Source organism: Brachionichthys hirsutus, chromosome 3, assembly GCF_040956055.1.
Source record: "Brachionichthys hirsutus isolate HB-005 chromosome 3, CSIRO-AGI_Bhir_v1, whole genome shotgun sequence".
Taxonomy (NCBI): domain Eukaryota; kingdom Metazoa; phylum Chordata; class Actinopteri; order Lophiiformes; family Brachionichthyidae; genus Brachionichthys; species Brachionichthys hirsutus.
This window is the reverse complement of record NC_090899.1, coordinates 13,396,456-13,422,610: the sequence shown is the minus strand read 5'-3', so window position 1 is coordinate 13,422,610 and position 26,155 is coordinate 13,396,456. Positions and strand designations below refer to the sequence as shown.

The 26,155-nt window shown below is 41.4% G+C and overlaps 1 protein-coding gene across 1 annotated transcript in view; it reads right to left on the bottom strand.

The window, feature by feature from the left end:
* me1 (malic enzyme 1, NADP(+)-dependent, cytosolic) overlaps window positions 1-25,762 on the bottom strand; it is a 57,797-nt gene extending 32,035 nt beyond the window's left edge. Inside the window, exons 1-3 of the mRNA XM_068756298.1 lie at window positions 25,619-25,762; window positions 6,610-6,743; window positions 4,062-4,211 (exon numbers count right to left, since the gene is read on the bottom strand). Coding sequence (XP_068612399.1) covers window positions 4,062-4,211; window positions 6,610-6,743; window positions 25,619-25,747 — 413 coding nt within the window. The 5' untranslated portion in view covers window positions 25,748-25,762. The remainder of the gene's footprint in view (window positions 1-4,061; window positions 4,212-6,609; window positions 6,744-25,618) is intronic.
* Window positions 25,763-26,155: the final 393 nt, after the last annotated feature.

Below are 26,155 nucleotides of genomic sequence, written 5' to 3'. Positions count from 1 at the left end.
ATTATCAGCCAAAAACACAAACATAAATCGGGCAGAGCACAGACTGGCATCACGGAGCAAAACACTATGGGCATGACACTGGGAAGGTGCACGAGAGACAACGCAATAATCCGGTGAATGTTATCAGGTGAGCAGTAGTTCTAAAGCAGTCAATGACGGGAAGACGGATCACAGGTGTGTCTGCTCCGCTCTGCCAATCTGTCCCCTGCCACGCCCACTGCCGAGAGGGAGAGGACAGAACGAATGAAAGGAAATACCAGGAGCAGAAATGATCAAAATAAAGTAACAAAAAACTAAACCTAACAAATTTGTTGGATGAAAAAAGTTCATAGTTTTACATAAGGGTTTAATTTTCTTGAATTTAAGGCTAATTTATGCACTTTAAATCTTTTCTGGTTCAGCCTAAAAAAACAAGGTTAATAAAGTTCATTGTTGTAAGTGGATCTATAGATAGTTGTGTTGAATCCATAAACAGGTAGAGTATTTATTTTCTCTTACATACAGGAGAATTGTCAAATCAAATGTACTGACCTGGTTCTTACCCTGGACTCTCTGTTGGAAGATGATGAATGCCATGTCTTACTTCCAAGCTCTTGTCAGGCAGAGAGTCTCGTTACCCCTGACTAGGAATTCAGTCATGGGCTACCAATTTGTCTCCATCAGTGAGATGGATTTGTTCAAGTCACTTGTCTCAAGAGCTCATTGAGGAGCCAGACTCTCCAGTTTAAAGTTCTTAGTGCATGTTTATTTAGACACTCCATAGAAGTGCAACACAGAGGGCAAAGGGAACACTGGCAATGCTTTAAGTCGACCTAATTACCTGAATGTAATAATTGGGATCATTTTTCATCTACAAAGCATGAACATTTATCACAACTGAGAGCTTTTAGCTCTCAAACAAAATACACAACCCACCTCTATAGTGGAAACAGAAGCAAACGTTGTGAAATGAACACAGACAAACCGTCTCTGCTGAAACACTGTGTCTGTCATGAGTACGGTTGTCCACTAATCTTCCTATAAGGTGAATGTATTCCCTTTTTCCAGTTCTCCTTCCTGCCACTGCCCCATCAGTGAATCAGCCGTGTTTTCACATTTAATGGTGCTTGACCTTTAGCCTCCAGCACAGAGTCTAGTGTCGGAGTGTTTAGACTCCACGGGGCAGATTAGCGTGTAAAGACATGCGAGACCAGGAGACGCTGCTGCCTCCACACAGAAACTCTTTATACCTGAGAGCCCGTGATTAGAGTCCTAATCTGCTGCTGTGGTGATCCTACTGGAGGATGCTCACGCACACACACACACACACATGAACACAACCCATTCACAACATGTTGCAGGCATTTCTGGAGGTCAATGGGGAGTAAGCGCTGTGCATAAAAGACTTAGATAAGAACAATACCTCTATCCATGCCCAGCTGAGACATTTGCTGAGGCTACAAGCCAGCTGACATGTCTGTATGGGAGTGAAGAAGACATTGTTTCAAGAAAAATGCAACAGAACAATCTATCCAAAAATCTGTTTGGACATTTCAATCATCCGTGAAATACTGATTTGGAATGAACAAAAACAAAAAAACAAAATTGGAATGAACTTTACCATGCTAATATAAGTCACTGTGCTGCATTGAAATGAAACGTCTCTTCATTCAAGCTGCATTTACTGTGGAGGAAACTGGTAGCTTAGCTTGCTGCGCTTTCCAAGTAGCTTGCCCAACACTGATTACAGATTCAGTTGGCCAATTAGTTGAGACACACACTCAAAACCACAAAGTGGCAATTTAAAGCTATAAAATATGTCCTCTGGGAACCAGAAATATACATGAAATTTCCTTGTAATCCATTTGAACCAAACAAAAAAACTGTCAACCTCATGGTACCACCACTTGAGAATGTTATACTCCTGCCAAAGCTGGTCGCGCCTGACATTGCCATCCAGGGAGCACAAAATTAACTTGACCAAACATAGAGATGATATGCAAAAAATACACAAGGCATGGTTTGCAGAGGGAAGTCTGGCTCGAAATCAAAATCTGCTAGGAGACAGTGGGATTTGTCTCGGGAGTATTCTGGTGTATACATTTTTGGAGGCCAAAACTCTGAACCCTGAGGCCTCTGGTAGCAGGTCCAGTCCCAATGCAGTACAAATTTGACAGAGTACAAAATAGCTCTTCTGGTCAGTTCAGTATGAGAGGAAGGGAAGCATGCTGGGGATATGTTCCACATAGTTCTGCAGGGATAAGAAAACAGGGCGCTGGGTTGTTGTTGTTTACATGGAAATATGTAGCTCTAAAAGATTGGGGTTCCTCATCTAATTACAAATAGTCATGGTGGTGAAGTCTTTATTTGATCAAGTGTTTAGGAGACTTATGATAGAAATATAATTTTGCTAAAGAGTCAGTGCATGATATGGAGACATATTTAAACTTGCGTATTTTACCAACACTCTTACAAAGTGTTTAAAAGTACTAAATGTTTAAATGTTTTCGCCACACCAAGCCGTGTTGTCAAAATCAAACTTTCTTAAAATTTCACATGATGTCTGTCACTTTGACCAAAATACCCTCCGGCTACCAGCAATGGGTCACAGCAGTTGGCTGCTCTGTGGATTATTGGCTTAAATGTGTTCTGATACACCTGCCAGGGATGATTGTGAATGGCATTTACAGCTCAGCTTTAGAGTCTGTGAAGGACAGGGTGGTCTTTTCCCTATCGGTCTGAATAGAGTACAAACAAACCCAAAACTTGTAATGACCTCAGCTCCGATAAATGCAGGAAGGAAGGGAAAGGAAGCGTGTGTGTCAGAGAGTGAAAGTGTGTTCATAGCACATGACAAGAGGAAACCAATGAAAACCAACCATCTGTCTGCCCGGAGCAGAGCCAGTTCCCCTCAAGGTAAACTCGGATTTCTGCAGCTTGCAGCAGTCCTGACAAAACTCCAGCTGAAAGAGCCACAACGCCCAAATCTGGCTCAGATTTTAAGACATCAAAGACCAGCTTGAAAATAGCGTGCACATGTACTTACTTAAGGGTCCTTGGGTTTTTGGTTTCATTGCGATGCATCAAATCATGTGACAATTTACTTGTAGCTTCATTACATATTATTGAAATCTTCTGCAGTCTACAAAAATGTGGAAGTTCCATCCATCCGTTTTTTATAACCACTTATTCTTTGCTGGCTATTCAGGTCTCACATTGGAAAAGAAGTAGGATACACCCTGAACAAGTCACCAGTTATTCTTAACCAACAAAAAGAACCCTGCATCCATTCATTCTTGCATTGTAATCGCACCGATGATGACATACTGCATTAGGAGTTGGTTGATCAAGACAATCTGCTGGTCAATGACCTAATTGAATGTTGATAATTTACCTCAACTGTTGAAAGTCAATACAGAATAACATGATATAAATGTACCATAACTATTGGAGGAAGATTGCCGTCTCCTCATCGCTCCAAACAAATGTAATGTTTTTATATGTAGTGAACAATCCACACCCTTAATTTCCATGCCTCGTGATTAAGTTAAAATAAACTTTGTTGCATGTGTTTTGATGCACTGAATTTATTCCACTTCAGTTAAGCATCAAAAACAATTTGCAATGTTTTTTTTTTTTTTTAAGTGTGCAGTATTGATAGTGTACATGTTTAGACGTACAATAGTGGCTTGCATATTCTCAACTCGATTTGTTCTATAAATGTCTTCCCTTATCAAATATTACATATAAACAGTGTTCTGTTATTGTCACAAACCTCAGATCAGGCAGCTCATAAAACTATTCAGTTTGAAACAGCAGCCTGAAGCATGAGAAATTGATTACACACAGCCAGCAGAAGAAAATCCATGATAAAAAAGTACCACACAAAACAATCTGCCAATATAGTAAAACACCTAATAGCTGAGTGGAGGAAGACTAGTTTGGTGAGAACAGGGAGAGAAAATTGCATCACTCACTTTCCTTTGGCTAACCGCCTGCTCACACCACATAAATAAAATAAAACAAATCTACGTTTGGAACTTTTTTTTTTAAATTAAAGAGTTCACTGCTGTGTGTCTCACCTCGGTCTTGTAAATATCCTGCCATACTGCTGACATGCCGCACCCACAGTGGGAGTGTAAATGATGGGCATAAATCTTTCGATGTCTGATGTAAGCACCCGGTAGAACAGCTTCTCATTTTGGTCCTGGAGCCCCATCAGAAACACATATCTGGGAGAGACAGGAAGGGGAAGGGAAGGAAACACAGCATGTTAACCTCGACAACTACCTGCTGAACTGAGAAGGGGCTCAGATGTCAAAACCTGTGTGTTTGGGACTGAAACGTACCAGGCAAGATGGAAGGAAGAGGAAGGAAATAGTGGAAGGCGAGAAGAAAGAGGATTTATTTATTTGCTCAGACTAGAACATTTTTAATTGTGAATGTGCTCATGTGAATGTGAAATTAGTGTGACCTTAGAAAGAAGCTCACATTGATGAGATGAAACATGAGGAAAAAGGAAACGGAATTCCACCCAAATGTATAATAATTGCTCATAAAGATTTGTTTTTCTTTTGTTCCAAATTACTGGAAAATAAACAGAGTAAAAATCAATCCCTTTGATAGTGTACAAAAGCGCTTTGTTCTGATTGTAGAATGACAAGAAACTGAGGGTTTGTGTCTGACCCAAATTAAACAGCACATGCCAAAAAGGGCTCTTTCCCCAATCAGAGAAGTTTCCGTAGGGCCAAGAAAACAAGGTGCCTCTTGTTGAGGGGATAAGAAGTATGCACGCCCTCTCTGCTATAGGTTAGGCCACAGCAGCTGCACAATACATGGTGGTGACAGTTTCTATTGAGGACAGTGTTTTTATTTTGGTGAACCAAATTAGCTTCTGCCACATGTAATTTATCACATGAGGGGACTCATGCGCCTCACAGTATGAGAGCCAAAGTCAGTCTTTGAGTGATTAATTGTTTGCTGGAGACTAGAGTACATGCTCCTGAGGTTTTTACATAGTTTTTGACTTTGAAGTTGGATTAAATGTTTCTGTTGGCATGACTGCCACACTTTAGTGTGGAGGTTTTCAATTAATGCTTTCATTGTGAACATCAGGAATACTTTATCACTACACTCTACACAAATAACACATTATAAAGCACTATATTAACAGTCATAAAAAATTATAATTATACATTATAATGAAAGCTCTCGTGTTTAACAAATGTCCCTATAGGACTGAGCTCTTGTGGGCGGATATGTCGGACGTTGTTCCTGGTATCTGCTGGAGCCATGCATCCAGCTTGGGGGTTACTGCCCCTAGTGCCCCGATCACTACTGGTTTCAGGAAATCCAGAAACATGAATGTTTACAGTACAAACTGATTTATGAAGGAAGATCCACAGAGTGCATTGTACCATTTAAAGCCAACTTACTGGAGCTGCCGGGATGTACTTAATCTCTAACGTCGTCTACTTTAGCATAACTGACTCATTTGAAGCTTGTTACTGGTTTCCAAAAACCTCATTGAATATGAGGTTTCCCCTTAGCTGTATAAACTGCAGTAATTCAGTTGGCAAGGCCTTTGAACATCCATTTCCTCTGCTGACAGCACAGTCACAGTAGATACTTAAATCACTCTATCATCTCAGATCATAGGCGGATGTGCTTACAGGACTCTTTGCCATGATTTGTCACGATACTTTAATAACACAACAAAATCCACAGAAAGAAAATAATGGGAGTCTAGATATCCGATTAAAATAGATAAGGATGCAGCAAAAATTGCATAAATGTTTTAAAAGAAATTGCATGAGGCCATCCAACAAATAATATTGAAGCTGGGAAATATACTGTATATAAACACAGCAGGCTTGAGCAATGATATGCAAATAGCTGCAGTTAATCCACAGAAGCAAAGCCCAAAGTGGAAATAAATTAGAAGCTGGCGGACAGATTGTCGGTGACACTGATGGGGCATGGGAATGGCAGGATCATAATTGCTGTTTTAGAAGATGATGCTGTGACGAGGCCGTGGTAGAAAATAGCGTTGCCTGCAAGAAGCTGTCCAGTTCATGTTGACCTTAAATCCAGAATCACTCAGGCTTGACATTAACAGCGACAGCTGATAGAAGAGTGGCCTGAGAAATGGCGTCTGGGATAAGAAGCTATTTCACAGACAGATAACATTCATGGCGCTACGTATGACAACTTCACTTCAAAGCCTGGCCTCCTTGATCAAAGAGCCCAGGTTGAAAAGTGAGCATGGGGAAGCTTCCTAAAATAATGCTAACAGCCACGACTCGTACGTTTCTAATAATGCATTCAGAATGTAACTGAAGTTTTCATTTGGTCACTGTGGGGGTTATAAAAACATTAAAGAGAGCAGGAAGGAGTGAGAGAAATGGAATGGAAAGAGGACTGTGGATATTTGTTCAGTGAAATATGCAGTGTCGGGAGATGGATGTCCGTCTGAGAGGGGTTATTGCTAATCTGCCTCTCATGTTTTGAAGCCTTCCAGATGTAGGATCTCGTTGTGTGCACAGTGGCAGGAGAATCCTCGGGGGAAACAGGCAAAGCTCGACTGAATATTTGAAGATGGAAAAAAAGAAGTCTGTTTTTGCATGTCACCTGTCCAGGTCCTCTGTCTTCATGTCATAGTTCTTGAGCACCCGGAGCAGCTGGACATCCTGGCTGATGAAGCAGGGAGGCAGGAGGCCATGGATCCCCAGCTGGAGACGCTCCTCCAAAGAGAAAGCCATGCCCTGCAGAACACAAACGCAGCAATATGATGCTTGTGTTGAGATTCTAGAGTCTAGAACTGTTAATTGCTAACCCAGACTGTGCAGAATCATTTTAATTTCCTGCTAGTGAAGCATTTCCCCTCACAGCTCTGCTCTTGGTATTTAGCCCCATCACAGGTCAACTGCACTCTTTGTCCTCTGTTTGAACTTTGAACAATTGGATATTCATGAAAATATTCACTAATCATTTTCTAGTCAAACATTCCTGAGTGTTGAGAGAAGCAGCGTGCCAGACATGTCCTCTGTTCCACCAGGGGGTTTACTCTCAGAGGAGCTGCCAGTGTGTGTTCAGAGGGGACGCTGTAGCCTTACAGTCTGGCGTGACGTCCTCTTCCACCAACGTGCATCCTCAAAGACACACAAACAACACGGCCGAGACTAATGACCTACTTCACTTCAACCTTTACTTTGGCTTTCATCTTACTCTCCTCTGACCTATGATTTGACCTCTGACCTGTGACATTTTTCCACCAGAGAGATGTGACTTCAGAAAGTGGTGATGTCATGAGAAAGGGGATATTTAAGCAACAGCTCCTCTGATATAAATAGAAATGATTTGTCCCCAGATCATCATGAACAATCTTAGACGCTGTATTTACATTGGGAACAGCGTTCACTCCTATTCTCTACTAGTGACGCATAAGAGGGAATTTTAATTGTCACCCAAACCATTAAAAACTGAGCCTTAGCCTCAAGATGCCAGTTACTGTTGCTGACTGGTCAGACAAGCATTGTTAATGTCCAACGTTTGGATCCCATCCATGGATTCTTGGCCCTGACACCATAATTTAAATCCTTTCCAAGCCACCAGTGCTATTGTGTGTCTGGTTGTGTTAAAACATTGTTGAGATTGTAAAAGATGCACTTTTTCCACACAATACATGTTAGAGGAAAGCAGGAAACACACAGCATAGATAAACACACTTGGAATACAATTTCTCTGTCTTGCAGAGACACAACTGACATATATGCTCCTAAAACTTACTATTCCAACAGTTAGTTAAAAAGCAGACAATTTTCAGACTGTTGAGTTTAGATTTAATCTTCGTGATTGCTGCTGGTGGTGATACTATGAGGGAGGGACTGACAGGAAAGAAACAAGCCAAAACATGTCTTTTCCTCTTTGGCAGAACATCTAAAGAAATGGGTTTGCATGTTTTTTCTGTCAAAACCTTTAAGGAATTACTGTATGCAATTACATGCATTACCGGAGAAGCATGTAAACATCCGTTGGAGCAATGTTAGCTGGCTCAGCTTCAGTGAAAAATAGTACCGGCTATTTCAGACACTAAAGTAGGGCTCTGGTCTCTCCGTCCTTCTACAGGGCTCGATGCAGTCTGTACTTAACGGACCTCACAGAGACAGAAGCCGCTCGGAATTACAACCTTACTCCAATTATCAAAAAGATTTTCTATTTTTCAGAGAGCCAGCTGTTCACTTCAGACTCAGCATGTGCATTTGGAACAGAAAACTGGCTCTTGATGCTTCGCCCCTCTGCCTTCTGCCACAGCTGACCATGAGGGGAAAGAGTCTCAAAATACTTGAGGCAGAGAGCGCTCTTTCATTAGCTGCAATGCTTTTATTGGATTCTTATGTTCTGCATCTTGTTTCACAGCGAGAAGTGAGAGTTCCTGGTGCAGCTTATATTGTACATGGATAGTGAAGTGCTAAGAAAAGACTTATAAAACACACAGATACACGTTAATTCCTCCAAGACAACAAAGCCACACTTTGCTGCCTCACGACAGAGTGGCTTCAGAATAAGGGTCAGGTGAAAGATTGTCAAATGACAAAACCAGGAGTGTAACAACAACATGAGACAGTTAAACAATTCTGGATGTAAATATTCAGTATATATTGCACTGAATGCAATTGTATTATGCCAAACAAAATTTCCAAATTCTCTTTTGTCGAAACCTTTTGTTGTTTTTATGTACAATTTGCAAAGCAACACAACAGTGAAATATAAATGTGCAAAAATGCAATAGTTCATTCTGTAGAATAAATATCTATAACATATTTGTAAAACAAAAACAAACAAAAAACATATACCGGTAGCTTTGTGTCAGAGGAAGTCAATGGAATGGATGGTAGCATAATGCCTTATAAAGGCATCTATATATCTGTTTCACTGACCAACACTCTAAATATCCAGCAACTAAACTACTACTACTACAGCTAGTACTACTGCTACTATTACTACTACTACTACTTAACAGATTTATTTATTCAATAAGTCACTTCCAAAGCGCCATAAATGCTACCCTTTTCCATCATTCACAAACAAGGATTGAAAATGTCTTGCACTCAAATTGACATTTTTTAAAATTCTGTTTTCTGTACGTTTACACCTGTTTCTCCTAAATATCTGAGCTGTATATTAATTTAGGGCACACCTGAAATTAATATACAGTAGTCCTAGGTCACATCAAACAAACAATCAATCAAGCAATCAATCAATTAATTACAATGTTTTCTTTCTTTGAGTTGGGTGATTAAAAGTAGAAACAGCGGAAATCAAGAGCAGGTGCTATTCTGTACATTGTGGCCAGCTGACATAAAAGTCCCATGAAAGCGTTCAATGCCTCATTAAGAATAATTACCCACACAGCTCCTTGGGCCCCAAAGGCTGCCACTGCCGCCTGTGAAACAGATACCATCCATGGAGTTCAGCCCAAACAGACCAATTAACTTCCTCCACAAAGGGAGAGGCAGCTTGGCCTTTCAGAGGGGAATCCCTGGCCTGTCACTTCGGGATTGAAGATATGCATGATTGGGTCAGGACCGGGTTGGGAATGGTGAGAGGAAATAAAATGGGTGGGGGTTCACGGAGAGAAAATGTAGCATTGCACGGTTCGAATGGTTTGGCTGAGAATCTGTGGGATGAATTGACACCAATATTGACATCTCTTTGACTTTTGACTTGAATGTTGGCTTTGCTCTGCCGTTGTCCCGGGTTTGTAAATAGAATCAGCGATTCATTGTCCTTTTCAGTGAACATGACTGCCAGTTAGCCTTCTGAGACATCAAGGGAGCAACATTGTCTCAACATGGGCCAGAATTGTGAGCCAACATTTTATCGATGACAATAATACTGAAGCATTGCATTTAAACTTTATAAGAAACTAAAAAAAAAAAAAAAACATCCAGCAGTTCTGCTCAGTGGGAAGTGAAAATATCAAACCCGTCAGAGCCTTTTTAATTCTTTTAACAAGCACTGCTTGTCTTCTGAAGGGGAAGTATGAACCTGAACAAGTCAAGCATTAGATTTAGAGGTGCATCAATCATGGACTGAACCAATGGCAACATTTTCTTTTACTGCGTTTTATGGTTTATGTTCATGACAACCAAAGTATACTGACATGCACACATTACAACACATCCAAACCTAAAAGCAACCAAAACTGACCACACATACTCACAGCATTCCTATGTTTGTTTGTCTGAACACAGGTTTGACTCGCTGCGATGCCTGCCCTCTCTGCCCTCGCGAGTCCTAAACTGGGCTGAGCAGAATAAACCCTGGAAAGCTTCCACATGTCCCTGACCACATCTGAAGTGCCCGCACCCTTTGCCAACACATGTGACTGCCGCAGCGCCATGTTCCAGAAGCCACGGGAGCAACCCAAAACCTGTAATCATCCCAATGGCGAGTGGCACCCCTCAACCTCGCGCTGCTTCACTGCCCAGCCCAAAACGTTCAGCGGAGAGGAAACAGCTAATTAGTTTCCCAGAAGGCCAAACAAGAAAGATTAAACAACTGATACAAGGCCTTCCCCCACCAACACTATCAAAGGGAGGGTTTCTGCCATCTCGGTATAAAGATATAGGAATCTAAACAGTATGCTACCTTCTCCTTTAATTTCCCTCGGCCATAACCTCGCTGAGCTCAGCACAATAGCCACTCCCTTCATTACAGCTAAATTGTCCCTCGACTCAAATTCCTTAACGTTGTCCTCACTGTTTGCTTTAACTCGCGCAGGCTCCGTCTGACAATATCAACACTGTTCTCAAATGTTTCTCACGCATGTCCCCCCCCCCGAATATTTTCCCATATTTCACTTTGGGAAACTGAGGCACTTTGCTACACTGTGCTGAGACAAATTACAAACATGAGTGCAGCTGATAAAACTAGGAAGGCCTGCCATGCTACACATGTGCAGTCGGTGCAAACAGGGTCAGAAGAATATTTTATATTGTATATAACCTTGGGGCAATGCGAGCACGGAAAGTAGGCTAATAATTTACATTAAATAATATGGTATGAATTTCAGTTAAACTAAGTTCAATTTCTATTATCTTCTAAATGGGTCAGTGACAAGTCTCAATAACATTTAAGGAAATATGGTGGTGCAGTGGTTTGCGCTGTGGCCTCACAGCAAGAAGGTCACAGGTTCAAATCCAACTTGGGGCCTTTCTGTAAGGAGTTTGCATGTTCTCTCCGTGTTTCCGGCTTCCTCACACCACCAAAACATGCAAATTAGATGAATTGGTTACACTTAATTGTCCGTAGGTATGAGTGTGTGCGTGGATTGGCTGTCTATAAGTGGCAATGCAATGAACTGGCGGCTTGTCCAGGGTGTATCCTGCCTCCCTGGGATAGACTCCAGCATGAAATGCAGATAAAGCAGTTAAGAAAATGGATGAATGAATAGTGCACACATTATTATTCACTATTTATACATAATTACTTTTGTACTTATTCGGCAGATAATAACAATTTAGTGCATTATTTCCATGCATAACATTTCACATATCCTGCTTTTAATAATGACAAAAAACATTTTGGGTATGTTTACTGACAACTGCTATCTTAACATGAACTTCTGTATCTGCACTAAGAAGCATTAGGAAGATGCAACTTCATACAATAACATGAAGTGATTCCTGAATGTAAGCTATTGCCAAACAACGATGACTAGACATTCCTTTATACTTTATCAATAACAGGAGTGCTATTATTTATCTCATAGCTGCTAAGCTATTATGAATGAAAGAAACAAATATGTGGAAATATATGGATCTTACATTGTATAACATCTAATGCAATATCCAGTAAAGTTTAAAGTTTTGAGTAAATGTCCATTTTGAGTAAATGCAATGGCCTGCTGGAAGACCGGAAGCTGTTTTGCGTGTAGTTCAGTCTCACAGTACATGTTGTTACAGCACCCAGCCCTCTTTAGATTGCGTTTTTGATCATTTGCACATCAGATTATTTTACTTGTACCAGTAAAGCACAGAAACACTCACATAAGCACCTGGGTAGCTAAAAATATGGGATTGTGACTCACTATGGGACTAAATAACTGGTTTCAATAGGCAATATGTTGATAGAGGAAAGCTTGAACCAAAGACTTACAACCACAAAGCCTTTCCACTTTCCGGGAAAAACTTTAAAATGATGTAATTGCACACAAAGCCATGATTGACTTGGTTTGCGACCTTCCCAGATGAGACAGGAGGAGTTTCACAGCCCTCTGCTCTCAAACACACTAATCCTACGTCCAAATAAAAAGCCGATGAATCTTTCCCTCTTTCTCTTCCCCTGTGACCTCAGAGATGCTGCTTCAATAGCCATGCTCTCTGGTCCCGGAGACACAGCCCCCATTGAGTCTCCGTCAACCACGACTGGAGATCAGACATGTAGACAAAAGCCCACAAGCCTTCAGCAGGGAGAGGGCTCAAATGTTGGGCACCAGGATCCGGCCTGGCGGAGACCTGTGTGGCCACAGAGCATTACTCTATTCAGCTGTGAGTGGGAGAGGGAGTGTGTTCTTTTCACAGTAGACTGAGTGGAAGCACTGGAAGGGATGGCCTGCTTGTACGACCACCTCCTGAAAGTGATGTATAGTAATAGTCATCTTAATCCTGCTCAATCCATTTTTTTTCCAATCAGGTTGTATTAGCACCAGCACAATTTTTTTTAACTCAATGATTCAAGCCTTGTTAATAATATTTATGAGGGATAAGCGTACAAAGAATCCCAGAGTGTTCCATGGGGATTAGAAATAAACAAAGGTGCAGTAAAACCTGGTAAAAAAAAAAACCTCATCAGTGCCAATGAGAAGCAATAAAGATTTGAAAAAGAAAACTTTAATTAACACAAGATGGGAAAAGTATTCTGCTTGGCCCAAGTCCCAGTGTCTCATGTTTTAATCAAGTCTTTATGCACCCAACATGGCACTTACTGCCATTTTAATTGTCAAATAAACTTCACATTGTTAAATTAAAAGAAAAATGATCAAGAATTACTTTGTTTTTATATATAACTGTGATACAGCTAAATAGACATGAAAAGGGTATTTCTCAAGTATTTTTTAATGCTAACACTGTGAGGTGCTGTCTGAGTGACGAGTATTGAAAATCAAACATATATTGTGATCTACCAATTATTATGACCCAATTAATTACTTATTATGAGATGTAATGAGAATAGTTTTAAATTTGAGAACATAGAAAAGCCCAGAAAAATTGCTGAGCCGGTGTTTCAAAGAGGAGAACCCGACTGTTCAAGATCACAGAGGGCATCAAAATCCAACTAAATATTGATATAATTTTATTAACTTGAATATAATGGGGCGGGGGGGCAGCACGGTGAAAGAGCCGCCTGAAAGCAAGAAGGTCTCATGTTCGAATCTGACTTGTGGCCTTTCTGTGAGGAGTTTGTATGTTCTCCCCGTCTCTCCGTGTGTTCTCGCCGGGTTCTCCGGCTTCCTCCCACCACAAAAACATGCAAATTAGGTGAATTAGTTACACTAAATTGCCTATAGGTGTGCGTGTGTGTGTGAGTGACTGTCTGTCTATATGTGTGGCCCTGCGATGAACTGAAGATGAATGAATGAATATAATGTTGTCCATTTCTTTTGTTTGTTTAACTGCTGAAAGCCTGAATTCACATTAGGAATATAGTGCGAGTGCAATATAAATATGTTGTATATTTTCAGCAAGATAAATGAGTTCAAAAGCTTTGTGTTGGCAGTACAATTCACAATGTGTGTGGTTGCATGTATAATAGTTGATTTTGAATCAAACTCAAATGAAAGTGTGGGAGGCCAACATTTGAATATTCAGTGGGGCTGTGAGGAACCCGGTTCCTGCAGTGCTTGGGTTCAGCCACATTGGTGTCGCTCTGCAGGCCAGAGCTTCTGGATTCAGTTCTGCTGGTGATGTCAGGGCTCCTCAGACCGAGCACCTCTCTGCAGCTGACCAAACAGGGAACAGAGGGCTGCTGAGGTTCTTCCCATAAACACTACAATCTGCATCATCCACTCTACCCCTACTATTACCATCACATGTTCTCTCCACTCTGCATAAGGACTCCCGGAAAAGACGCTGCTGTGAAAGACAGCAGCATCTCATTTAGCCGGTCCAGGCAGATGGCCGTCCACCATGAGCCTAAGGTTCTGTTCAAGGTTTCTGCCTGTTAAAGGAAGGTTTTTCCTCGCCTCCGTCGCCAAAGTGCTTACTCTGGTGGGTCAAGTTGGGTTCTGTCTTTCCCTGCAGGTATGTCCCTCCTACTCCTGTAGAGTGGCTTGAGATGACTTTCTGTTGTGATCTGGTGCTATAGAAATAAAATATAATATAATTTAATTTAATTTATATCATTGCACTCAGCAGAAAAAAATGGCACGCAAGCTACAGAGGAGAACAGGAAGATGGTGATTTGACTTTGACCTGAAGATAAAGAAACTTCATACCCAGGAGGTTCAGATATACTCACATAAACATCCTTTTACTTAACATTGAAAATGCTACGCAAACCAGATGTGCAGACTAAGCTCTTTTTGAAAAGTGCACACAGAAAGCTGGTAAATATTGAGAGTCAGCAGAAACTGAGTTAGAAACTTGCTATCACTGAAAGAATCCTGATGAGTTCACCGGCTCGGCCCGTGGGTGACCCATTCTGGGGGAGATTCTGGCCAACAGCTGGAGGAAACACTGAGTCATGCACCTCCATCCCCACTGTCACATTTATAAACACACACATGCACAAATATACGCTCGATGCAAATGCAGAAATGTCAATGCAGATTAATAAATAATAAATAAACACGTAATAAACACGCACGGAGCATCCCTAAGCCATGAATAACACAAAAAGATAAGTCAATGTAGTCTTTCCTCACGACCCACCACGTCGTCCTCAGTGTGCAGAAGTACAGCACGGTGCCCCCTTGTTTGACCAACAGGGGCACGTGAGCAGTAAAAGAGTAGGAAGCAAAGTGAAATGACAGATTGATCCCACAGCTATCATAGTCAGGATTAGAGAATAGGTGAGAAAGATGAGAGAAATATAGCGCTAAAAGGTGACCAAAAAACAAACAAAGAAAAGAGCGTGAAACAGAGAAAGATAGTAAAAGACTGGGACACTCTACTATGAAGGTCAAGAAACTGGCATCGTCTGGCTGGTGGTTGACTAGATTTGACCGACCACTCAGACCTTATTCATAGCTCTCTCAGGCTGAGAACAGCCAGGCTTGTTATATAATGGGGAAACCACCAGACCAGCACCAGCCTCTCTGTGCTGCCACGTAGCGAAGGATGCAGCACTGGGAAGTCTATCAGGATCTGGTTCCTGCACACCCCATTTTGTGGAAAAAGACACAGCTGGGGGATGTAACAAAAGCAAGACTGGACAAAGCATCAACCTTTTCAGCAAAGCAATGGAGCCATCACAGACTGAGAGAATCTTGTCGAAGAAGATATGATGAATCAGTAAAAGCATGATCGCTCGTCAATAATGTCCCTTTTCAGACCGTCACTGTAGCTATGGGTTGATAAACCTTTATCATCTAACAAAACCATCCAAAGATTTAGTACCTAAGACATTTCAAGTGATTATTTTTTTGTCATCTAAGAGCCACATAAAAAAGATGAAAGGATGATTTGATCCATAGATTGTATGAACGTATTATTGTACAGCATATCACAGGCTTGATTAATTTATAAAAATTATGATGTTTGGATGCATTGCTGCTTGTTTTCTTTTCCGGTAACCTGTTCTTGAGTGCTTTGATGGATAGACAGACACACAAGTGACAGGACATTCAAGTCACTTTGGATGAGTACTATTTCAATTTTCAACAATGTGACTTTTTTAAAAATATAAATGGATTACAACAGCACTTTTCTTATCTAAATCTGCAGCTCACAAGCAGACAGTAACTCAGCATCTACTTCTCACTTTCATGAGTCACGATCACCACCTGGACTCACCAAAAGAACCATTTTAAATTTCTGCTCCTGTGCAAATAGGCAAGAGCAGGTCATTGTAAATAAGGACGTGTCAACTTGTGAATGTACAGACACATTTAATCGCCAAACAGCCTTGAAAATTGAGCCACTGTTGACTTAGGGAGGGCAGCTGTGAGTGGGCGGGGGGTGGTGGACATGTAAGCTGCATCAAACGCAGTCAATCCCTGCAGTCCAGGTCCCTTAGGAGCCTGAGTGTTGCTGGGAAAGTGTGCAAACTTCTTAAGACATCAGCAACTTTGTGAAGATTTGGTTCCAAATATTCACTTCTGCACAGTGGTGCTTTATCATTCATTGTTCATTGTTCAGATGAAAGGCTTTGAAAACTTTAAAAAAAAGTGTTTGACTCCCTCAAGATAAACACGTTGTTCAAATACGTAATTTATTTGTGAAAATAAGTTGTATTCTAAACCCATGTCTGTTCAGACTTATTACAAAACGAGACTACAATTTAATTTAGTAAAAATTGAGTAAACATTTTTGGAAGTCAGTACATTATCTGTATCAGTATATATATATGTTTATGTTTCCTGTGAAATTATTTTAGTGAGAAACATGGTTTCTGTAGTTAGTTACAGTGGATTTACACAGCTTTGTCAAATACCCTGAAGCTCTGTGCAAATTAGCTAAAATAAATAAAATCCTCTCTCTCTTCATTAAAGTGTGCAAAGTGAAATAAGTGAAAATAGCTCAAGCTAATGTGAGGGCCAGACTGAAATGTTTTGTTGTCAAAGGCAAGCCACAGATAATTACAAAAATGTCCTTTGTCCAAATGACTGCCTACATGGCAGCTGATTCTCAAACTGTACCTAGACTGTAAAAAAACCGAGTGGAAAGAAAATTTCACTCCTGTCAAAATACAGAAAAAGTGTTACGACCAGGAATAACGGGTGGACCCCAGAAAGCAGAGACACACACACGAGAGATAGCTAAACTTCTTCACTGAGAGAAAAAAGAAGAAAAAACACTACAAAAGATCAAAAATCAGATTTGATGTGCATTTATAACTGATTTTTGAATGCAGAAATGGGATTTTCAATGTTAAAATTAATTTTTTCCTTACTTCATTCTGAATCCCGATCCAGATAAAATTTGGTATTATGGAATTTGACACAATCCTACATGATTGTGTCTAATTCCATAAACATTGGTCAATAATCAACCGAGATACTGAGAAACAAATTTTAAAGCTCCATTGACTGTAATGTTAACAAAAATTTCAAAGTGATTCATAATCCAGGATCTCTTCTGGATCATCAAGATCTAATCATCTGTTCCTGGTAACATTCCCAACATTTCCTGAAAATTTCATCAAGATCCGTCCAGTACCTTTTGAGTTATCTTGCCAATAGACAAACAACAACACCGGTGATTACATAACCCCCGCCTTGGCGGAGGTAAAAACTGAACAATGGACCGGCTGGAGTCCTCGCACAACACAAATGAAATTCACACCCGAACGAAAATACATGACACACAAAAATAGCCTGGAATCTGAATGGAACACTTCTTTAAGCATCACAGCTCCTGCCACAACTCAGTATTCAATCTGCCTCAATAGCATTTGGAAAGTCAATGACATTTACTCCATTCCCATTTAAGTTAACGCGAGGCTAAACCAAAAGTTATCAGACTGGATTTGGGTAAATCTCTGTCCGGCCACAACTTTCATAGAGGCTGAAGAATAAACTCTCCACAAGCAAAGTGGATTTTGAGGCTACGCAGACCTCTGAGCAACTATCCCAGGAATGGACAGGGGCTGACTCCAACAACATTGTATATACAGTTCTAATGTAACCTCCATGAGTGTAAAATTAGAATACATATTGAGTGATATAAAGTACCGGTACGTATAGATTCCAGAAGAGTCAAATTCACCACCAGGTCCTTTATTGGTTCTAGATCGAAGCTTTTTGACATGGGGACACTTTATTGTATACTTTTGCCACTGATCAATCAGAGGACATCCTCACCATGTTGGGCTAACAAATCCCAGCCACAGTAACCTTTGGATATTTGTATCATCGAAATCTGCCTCATTAGTAAACTGATCCCCTTTTAAAAGATTTAATGTGCTGAGAGAAGAGAACTTCTCTGTTCTGATACAGCTAATCGCTCTATTTTAGCTGTCTCAATTTTGTCCCTAATTATCGGTTCATTCAAAGGTTGACACTGTCTGGATGAACAGATGGAAATTTCACAAATGATGAGGTTGACCTGAAAAATTACAATGATTTGCATTTCCCTCGCCAGGAACTGCAGAAACCAACGCAGCTCCATCGAGGTGAATTGTTTCATATGTTTTTGTAATAAGGCTTTAAGTGTGTGCACTGACAGATTCATTAATGGTTCCCTATCATACATCGCATTAATTGAGAAGCATGCACACAAATCCTTTTTAACCAAAACAGGACCAGTCGGAACGATAGCCATCTACGTGACCTCGGGATTTGTACATGATGTATCCGCTTATGTCACAGAGCAATGAAACAAAATACTGCCTTTGAATTCTGGCTGCTGCTTTTATCAGTCATCTCCATGACTGATAAAAGCTGCACTGAAGAGAAGAGGAGAGGCAGGAGAAAGGAAGCTTGAGCTCCATTGGAAGGTAATGGTGCTAGAACGGTCTCTTTCACTCGGGAATGTTGTCCTCACATGAATAGGATTGGTCTAACATAAAACACACGCTGAAGACGTAGGGCTTTAGTTTACTACTGTATAAACATAGTCTCAAATGTGTGTGTGTGTGTGTGTGCGTGTGTGTTTGTGCAAAGATAAAGTACATTTTTTTCATATCATGCTACTGAGCATACACTGATAAAAGCATTCATTGGCCTGCAGGTTAAAGCCCTGCTTAAACTGCTATCTGAAATGTGGAGGAGGGTGTGATTCGGTAACTAGAAGGGAAAAAGATCCACTCCAGGCCATCAGAGGAATGCCTGGTCACCAGCAATGTGTGGTTAACCTGAAACACCTGGCTGCACCTGGGACTACAAACACACAAACACACACACACACACCTACACACACCTACACACACCTTAAACATTTTACACGCATATCCCAAGATCTCTGGAGCGCTCTGAGAGAGGGGGATTGACAAGAGCAGCTGCTCGGCATGAAGTCTGAACACAGACCGTTTTGTCCCATTTTCAGCACTCAGTTAAACGAGGGATTGTAATCTGACTGCCAACACCGTCGCGTAACGGCTGTCATCCACAGCGAAACAGCCAGTAATCACACACAGGCATTTTCACATGGCTTTAACCCAGGCATGGGCAAACCAAGGCCCGGGGGCCATACATGGCCCTTTGGGCTATTTAATCCGGCCCGCAGAACTTGTCCAAATTAAATTAACAAATAAAATGTTATTATAATTAAACCTCATTCATTTGACCCTTTCCCTGTAATGATACCTGTAAAAGGCCAAATCCTTTCATGTAATGGCTTTTGCATGTTATTTATATTGGCTAACACAAAAACGCCATCCATCTGTTCCTGGCCCGGCCCCTCTGTCAAATTTTAGAACCCATTGTGGCCCGCGAGTCAAAAAGTTTGCCCACCCCTGCTTTAACCCCACCCAGAGCCAGCGTGGTGAGTTCTTCTCCCCCGTGTAATAACCTTTGAAAACATATTTCCACAGATTTTGAGATTTATTTTTACAGGTTAAAATGATGTTGTGACATAAATATTTATGCATGGGATCATTTGTGGTGATGGAAAATTTCACTCAATCCATCCCATATTTGTTGAGAGGTTTGACTCAAAAAGAAAATGTCAACCTCTCCCTGGTGAGAGAGAAACGATCAACACTCAGCATCAGTCATTTATCCCAAAGTAAAAGATATCTGCATGTTTCAAATTTACCTGGCAGACTTCCTGTGGTGTCAAGCTTCAAATGTAACTCCATAGGAAGAAAAATTAACTTCATGCAAGAAATGACTCATCATAAAACTATTAACTCTCAAAGAGTTGTTATAGCATTATGACTTTCCAACACAGGATCTGTTGTGGAATGTGAAGTGCTCATGATAAAAACATTAAAAAAGACAGAGCCAGAAAGCTGAATAAAAAGTTAGGGTCAGCTGGAACTAAACAAAACTCAGGATGAGCTGCTGTGCACTAACCAACAAAGCATGACGCATATCCAGAGGAGTCGCCTTTTGGCATGCCGGCCCATCTTTGAAACCCAAATCAGATACACCGTGACCCAGCAGATTGTTGATTCTAGTCTTGCCTCTGATGGGCTATCTTGTGTCTTTTGTGGAGCCTGTGGTTGCGTAGAAGGGTGTCCAATGGTAGCGCTGTCTGGGTATGAGCTCGACATTTTATTCCTCATTCATAGACTCTAATGTGATGATGAAAAACCTCAATAAAGAAAATACTCTTGTTTTCGCCAAGGGGATCCATGTGGGATTTATTGCTAAAAAGCACAAATAACAGCTCCATTAGGGCCAAGCTACATTTCAAAGTTATCCATTGTCTATTGAATTGCACATGGGTGCATAATGAGCAGCTGGTGGCCACCCTCCGAAAGGTTAGTGCCGTGACGGGGTGAAACAGTGCACTAGGTTGAGGTCTTAGGTGTGTTTTTAAGGAGGTTTTCATTGTTGTAGTTGCTATGCAAGGCCATGACATGCAGAACCAACCTCAGAGAGATGCACTGAGGGCCAAGGTCCACGCAGGTTCATCATTAATGTGTGATCGAGTGTAGCGACAGAGGATGCCTGTGGCTCATGTCCAAAACGCGCTTCACAGAGAACCCTTTCTATACCTCGCACCCAACTTCATGTCTTTACCGCACACGAAACACACCCATAATATCTAGTTCCAGATGCAGAGAGGGAAGAGGGAGTGTTAGTCAAGGTCAAGCAGTCTGTGTGCGTGCTGCACGCGTGCATCGTCTCTTCAAGTATGACAGCAAGGACAGGAATAGGAAATCGAAGGCTGCCGATGTGAGGACAGGATGCTTTCAGCGCTGCGCCTCTCAGCATCAATTAACAGGTTGTGCTGTGACTGGCTCCTCTTAGAGGTGAAAAGAGCCAGCTGTGTGAAGTAAACACATCTCATCCCCAGGGCTCGCGGAATCACAGCAAGGGCAACAATGCGCCACTGCCTGAACCACAGAAGCCAGCCTGTGCACCGCCACTAACACGCTTTAGCAGTCATTTCCTACCTTCTCCTTCAATTTCCTCACCCCGGTTCTTGTACGTGGGGGGGGCGGCTGACACTGGATGGTTCACCTGGCTGCATAAAAGTCCTTTTTCTCCCTGTGTGTGTGTTTGAGGGATTATATGTTTATATTCATTCGAGAATGACGTGAGGGTCTGGTTGATCAAATACAACAGCCAACTTTTAATAATACTGTGAGCTCGTGGTACAAGTTAGACCGATTTGGAAATTGTTTCAGTGCCCTGATTTAGGATGTTGAATGGATAATAAGATAAGAAGAAGAAGAAGAAGAAGGAATGTTGAAAGATTCTATGTACCGGTAAAACAAAAATCCTGCATCCACCTTTTCATCTGAATCTGCACTAAACTCCAAAATCTGATGTAAAATTAGACGGTGATGCCCTAGTGGCTTTAAAAAGACCTTGTTTGTGATTGTTGACGACTGCACACGTCATGCACACTTCTCACACCCAGAATCTTTCCTCATTTAATTAATCTCACTATCTATTTCACACTAATTCACCACTTTTATTTTTCCCATATCAGAGTAACAACACAAATTGTGAGCTCAGCCTCAGAAAAACAATTAAATCCTTCTTGTAAAGTGAACAACAAGGACTCATTTAATTGTCAAACTTCAGTGAGAGAAAAGGAGGTGAAAGAACTGGTTTATATGAATATTCCGCCTTCTTTAAAGGGTCCAGATTTAAATGCATGATGAGGCCAAGATGTTAACAAGCATTCATTAAAACAAACAAAATACAGTGTAACAACTGAGGTGCTTGCTTTCACACAAACCTAGGTCAAGATAAACTTCTTGAAGGACCCTGTTGTACACCGGCTCCATTCAGGGGCCCAATATGTAAAGTGAGAAGCAAACAAACCTCTTACTGGTCCAGGTGTATGCTCTGAAGCTCTGGGACCCAGACTGACCTTTATTACAAACAGGCATCATCTAAGCCAGAGGACATTCTAAAAAGAAACCATTTTGTCGAGATCAATTAGGCAAATGTAGAAAAAACATATTCATCAAGAGAAAATCAAAGAGCAGTTTCAACATGAGGCCTTAAAGAGCGTCTTGAACGGTTCCCCCTCCAAACCACAGCAAGAGCTCTAACCTGAAGCTTCAGCGCTGGAGTGTCAGACGCTGCCAATCGGAGCATTGATGCATATTTTCTATAGGGTTCAGAATTTATTTTATTTTTTTCAAAAAGTAGGACACATTCTTGAAAAAGGGCTGCCAGGACTGGGAAATAGATGTCTGCACAGGGACCAGACGCATCCTGGCTATGCTTGATGCTTCTGAACTTCAGTTAGTAAGACGCTTAGGGACGGGAATCAAAAACCTGTTCTTGTTGACAACTGGTTCCCAGTGTTTCAATTCCTTGGAATTCCTTGGAATTGAAACACTGTTTTAAAATAAGAAATATTTAAAAAAAATATTTAAAAAAAAATACTATTTTTATTTCTAGAAATTACATAAAATTTTTTATTTACAATCAAACATCGTTTGCAACACTGAATTTCAGGTTTATTTGGCAGAAGCCACCACTCATCAGAAAGGGTGGAGAAGTGGAGTGTGTTATTATTAAATAAATCATGGCATGTGTTAATGTGTCACAAGATTAGGGACATATTTCATTTATTAAACAAGAGGGCATTTCTCTATTCATGCAACAAGAACACAACCTCTGGTTGTCTGCTAACGTAATCAAAAGCAAGCCATCATAAAATAACATTCCTCCTTTCCTTCTCTCCCAGGAAAAACATCAGGAGCTTTAGTAAATGTATTCCATGTGTGATATATTACGCATTCTAACACCAGCGTGTTCATATGAATGATTAAACAAGCAGGCTCCACTCTGTAAAACCATCGCTCACAAGACAAGATGAAATTTGTGTCTGGTTGAATACAATTGGACGACAAAAGGATGTTGCATAATGCATCCTTGCACAAAACTCACATTGCCCTACAACAACACGCACAAAAACAAGCACAGCGGACGGTTGTGTGGAGGTCCCAGGAGTGGCCTTATTAGGTTGCCTCACAAACATGTCTCTGTGCAGTCATTCGTCCAGCGGCCCTCTCTCCACAGACGCGGGCCTGTTTGAGCTTCACTGTCTCACTTATCAGCTCGCTGTTGGACAGAAGCTGCTTCAACTGACTGCAGCCATTATCACACTGAAGCAGCCGTGATATTGAATTCTGGGAATTCAGAGTGATATAAACCGTCAATAGATTGTAAATTCTCAAAGCTCATCCGTAGCTTCCAAACGAGAAACATGCCCGAAGATTGAAAGTGCAGAAAACGGCTAAGAGCGTTGAATAGATTGTTCGAGTGTTCTTAATTTCGTTTGACTTCAACAGCCTGTTATAAGGCACGCTTATTGTCAGAGTAGAAGTTACCGTTGATGGTCAATCAGCACCATGGACAGCGACCCTGTCACCACAGCTTGACCTCTGGGGCCCCGTCCCACCACACAAACCAAGAGAAAACACTGGAAAGGATAGCGGGCTGCCAGATGCTCTTTTGTTGAGGATGGACATCAAGCATGAATGAAACTAGAATACGTGTCCAAGTACCTCGATCCCATTGCTGCTGGAAAAACACTGGAGTGAACAGATAAAGTTCAAATGTAACCCCCCCCCCCCAAAAAAAAGGTAACTTTTAGAGCCCCTACAAAGCATGCATGCCATTAAATTGAATTCTGCCTTACAGTGTTTGACGACATGTGGACAGCGTATACCCATTCTACATCAACAAGAGCGCGTAAAGGCTCGCTAATGACTCACAGTAAAGACTCCATTCATTTCAGCCATATGTTCATGCTTCCTCAACGCTTACACTCACAGAGGGAATGGAGCGGCGTCACAGTAAATCACTGGGCAGAGTGTTATCGTAAATAAAGCAAGATACAACAGGAGCCTAAAGACACAAAACTCATTATGGCTCAACGATTTAATGACCTCACAAACCCCAAATACCCCCTATACATGACTATTTGTTGATTTTTATTTTTGTTTACAAGGTGGGCAGCACGGTGGCGTAGTGGTTAGCGCTGTCGCCCCACAGCAAGACGGTACCGGCTTCGAATCCTATCTGTGTGGAGTTTGTATGTTCTCTCTGTGTCTGCGTGGGTTTTCTCCAGGTTCTCCGGTTTCCGCCCGCCTCCAAAAACATGCAATTTAGGTGAATTGATGACTCTAAATTGCCATTAGGTGCATAACTGAATGGTTCACTGTCTATGTGAGACTTTGCAATGAACTGGCGGCTTGTCCAGGGTGTACGCCACCTCTCGCCCATAGCAAGCTGGGTGGGATAGGGCTCCAGCAACTCCCGTAAAGCAAAAGAAAATGGATGGATGGATGTTTACAAGGGACAGTATCACTGTCACCTTATGGATGCATCAATGTCAGAAATGCAACACAATGTTGTTGTTGTTGTTTTGCCCAGTTTGAGAACTTCTCAAGGTACGCGGTTTACAGCTCGGCCTTGTGAGTAGCCGAGTGTTGGAAAAACATTTTATAATAAATAACCACAATGCCTTTAGCCAATCTCAAATGACCACTCCCTTGACATATAATCTGCCCCAATAAAACACTGCACATATTCCACAGACTCAGCAGAGCTGTGGCTGGAGTGGGCCACCTTCCCACAGGATGACATCATCTCATCTGCATGTATAGACCAGGAGCGCCACCTGATAGATTTATGGTGCCCATGTTTTGTTTGAATCATGTTTGGTTACTGATTTATGTAATACTGTACTTTCAAAAGTGATTGTTTTTGTGTGGGAAGCATTAAGAGAGGGACTTTTCCCCCCCCACAGTGGGGACATGCAAAGTCATCAACTTACCAGGAAACTGCTCAGCATTATTGTTTCTGCATTATGAGGCAACTTTCAACACTCTTCCTCATTTCACTATGAGAACAAAAACCAGCTTAAAAAATACAACACAATTTAGTGTTTTAACACCAGCTGTCAGAGCTCACAGCAAGTACTCGCAGTAAACTGGATAACATATTGCTAATCGTGAATAAACAACACTAACAGCGTGCTTGTAGAACAATGTGACGGTGACTCTGAGTGTCAGCAGGAGTTAGTTGGTCACTTTAAATCTAAATTTAACCACAGCTGATACCAAAACATGAAGGCTACTGTTGCGTTCAGGGTCAGACCGGTGTGCGACAGTTAAACTATTAAACACACCTCGTAGAAGTTTGACTGCTGACGTGTGGTGTGGATGATTACATTTAGAAACATAATAATTAGTTCCTTCTAGCTCCTCTGCGTTGATAATTGCAGACTTCAGAAATCAGAATCAACTATTCCCTACAGTCCCTGAAGGCAGCAGTCAGCTGTCAACCGCTGAGAAAGAAACGAGATGAAACGCTCCAGCCTCCACTTGCCTTGTTGAGGTGGGGGGTTCGGGTCACGTCGTAGCCCTTCTTCTTGGTGTAAACGAACGTTCTTCTTTTCTCTTCGGAATTGAGCATCTCTGTTTCCACCGACTCGCGTCTGGCCGGAGCGCGCGTCATGGCGTCGCCTCTTTAAATAGGGCGACGGTGAACTATTATGGACTCAACAAGTGGACGAGCAGGTTCAGCCGCTGCGCACTGTTGCAGCGCTGATAGTAAAGAGGAGCGGGGGGGGGGGGGGGGGGTGGGAAATCAATAATGCAAAATCACCTGGCTGTAGATGCACGGTTGTCATGGCAAAACAGAGAGCGCAACAAAACTGGTAAAACGGCCCCCCCCCTCCCTTTTTTTTTTTTTTTTTTAGACATTTTAAATTAAATCTGGATTGTTTCAGACATTATACCGTCTCACCTTTATTAAAGTAAAAGTATTGATACACAATACAATCGATTGATCAAGCAATACAATTATTTGTCTAGGTTGATTCATGTGATTGATTATGTCTGGACAATGTAGTAAATATCTTAA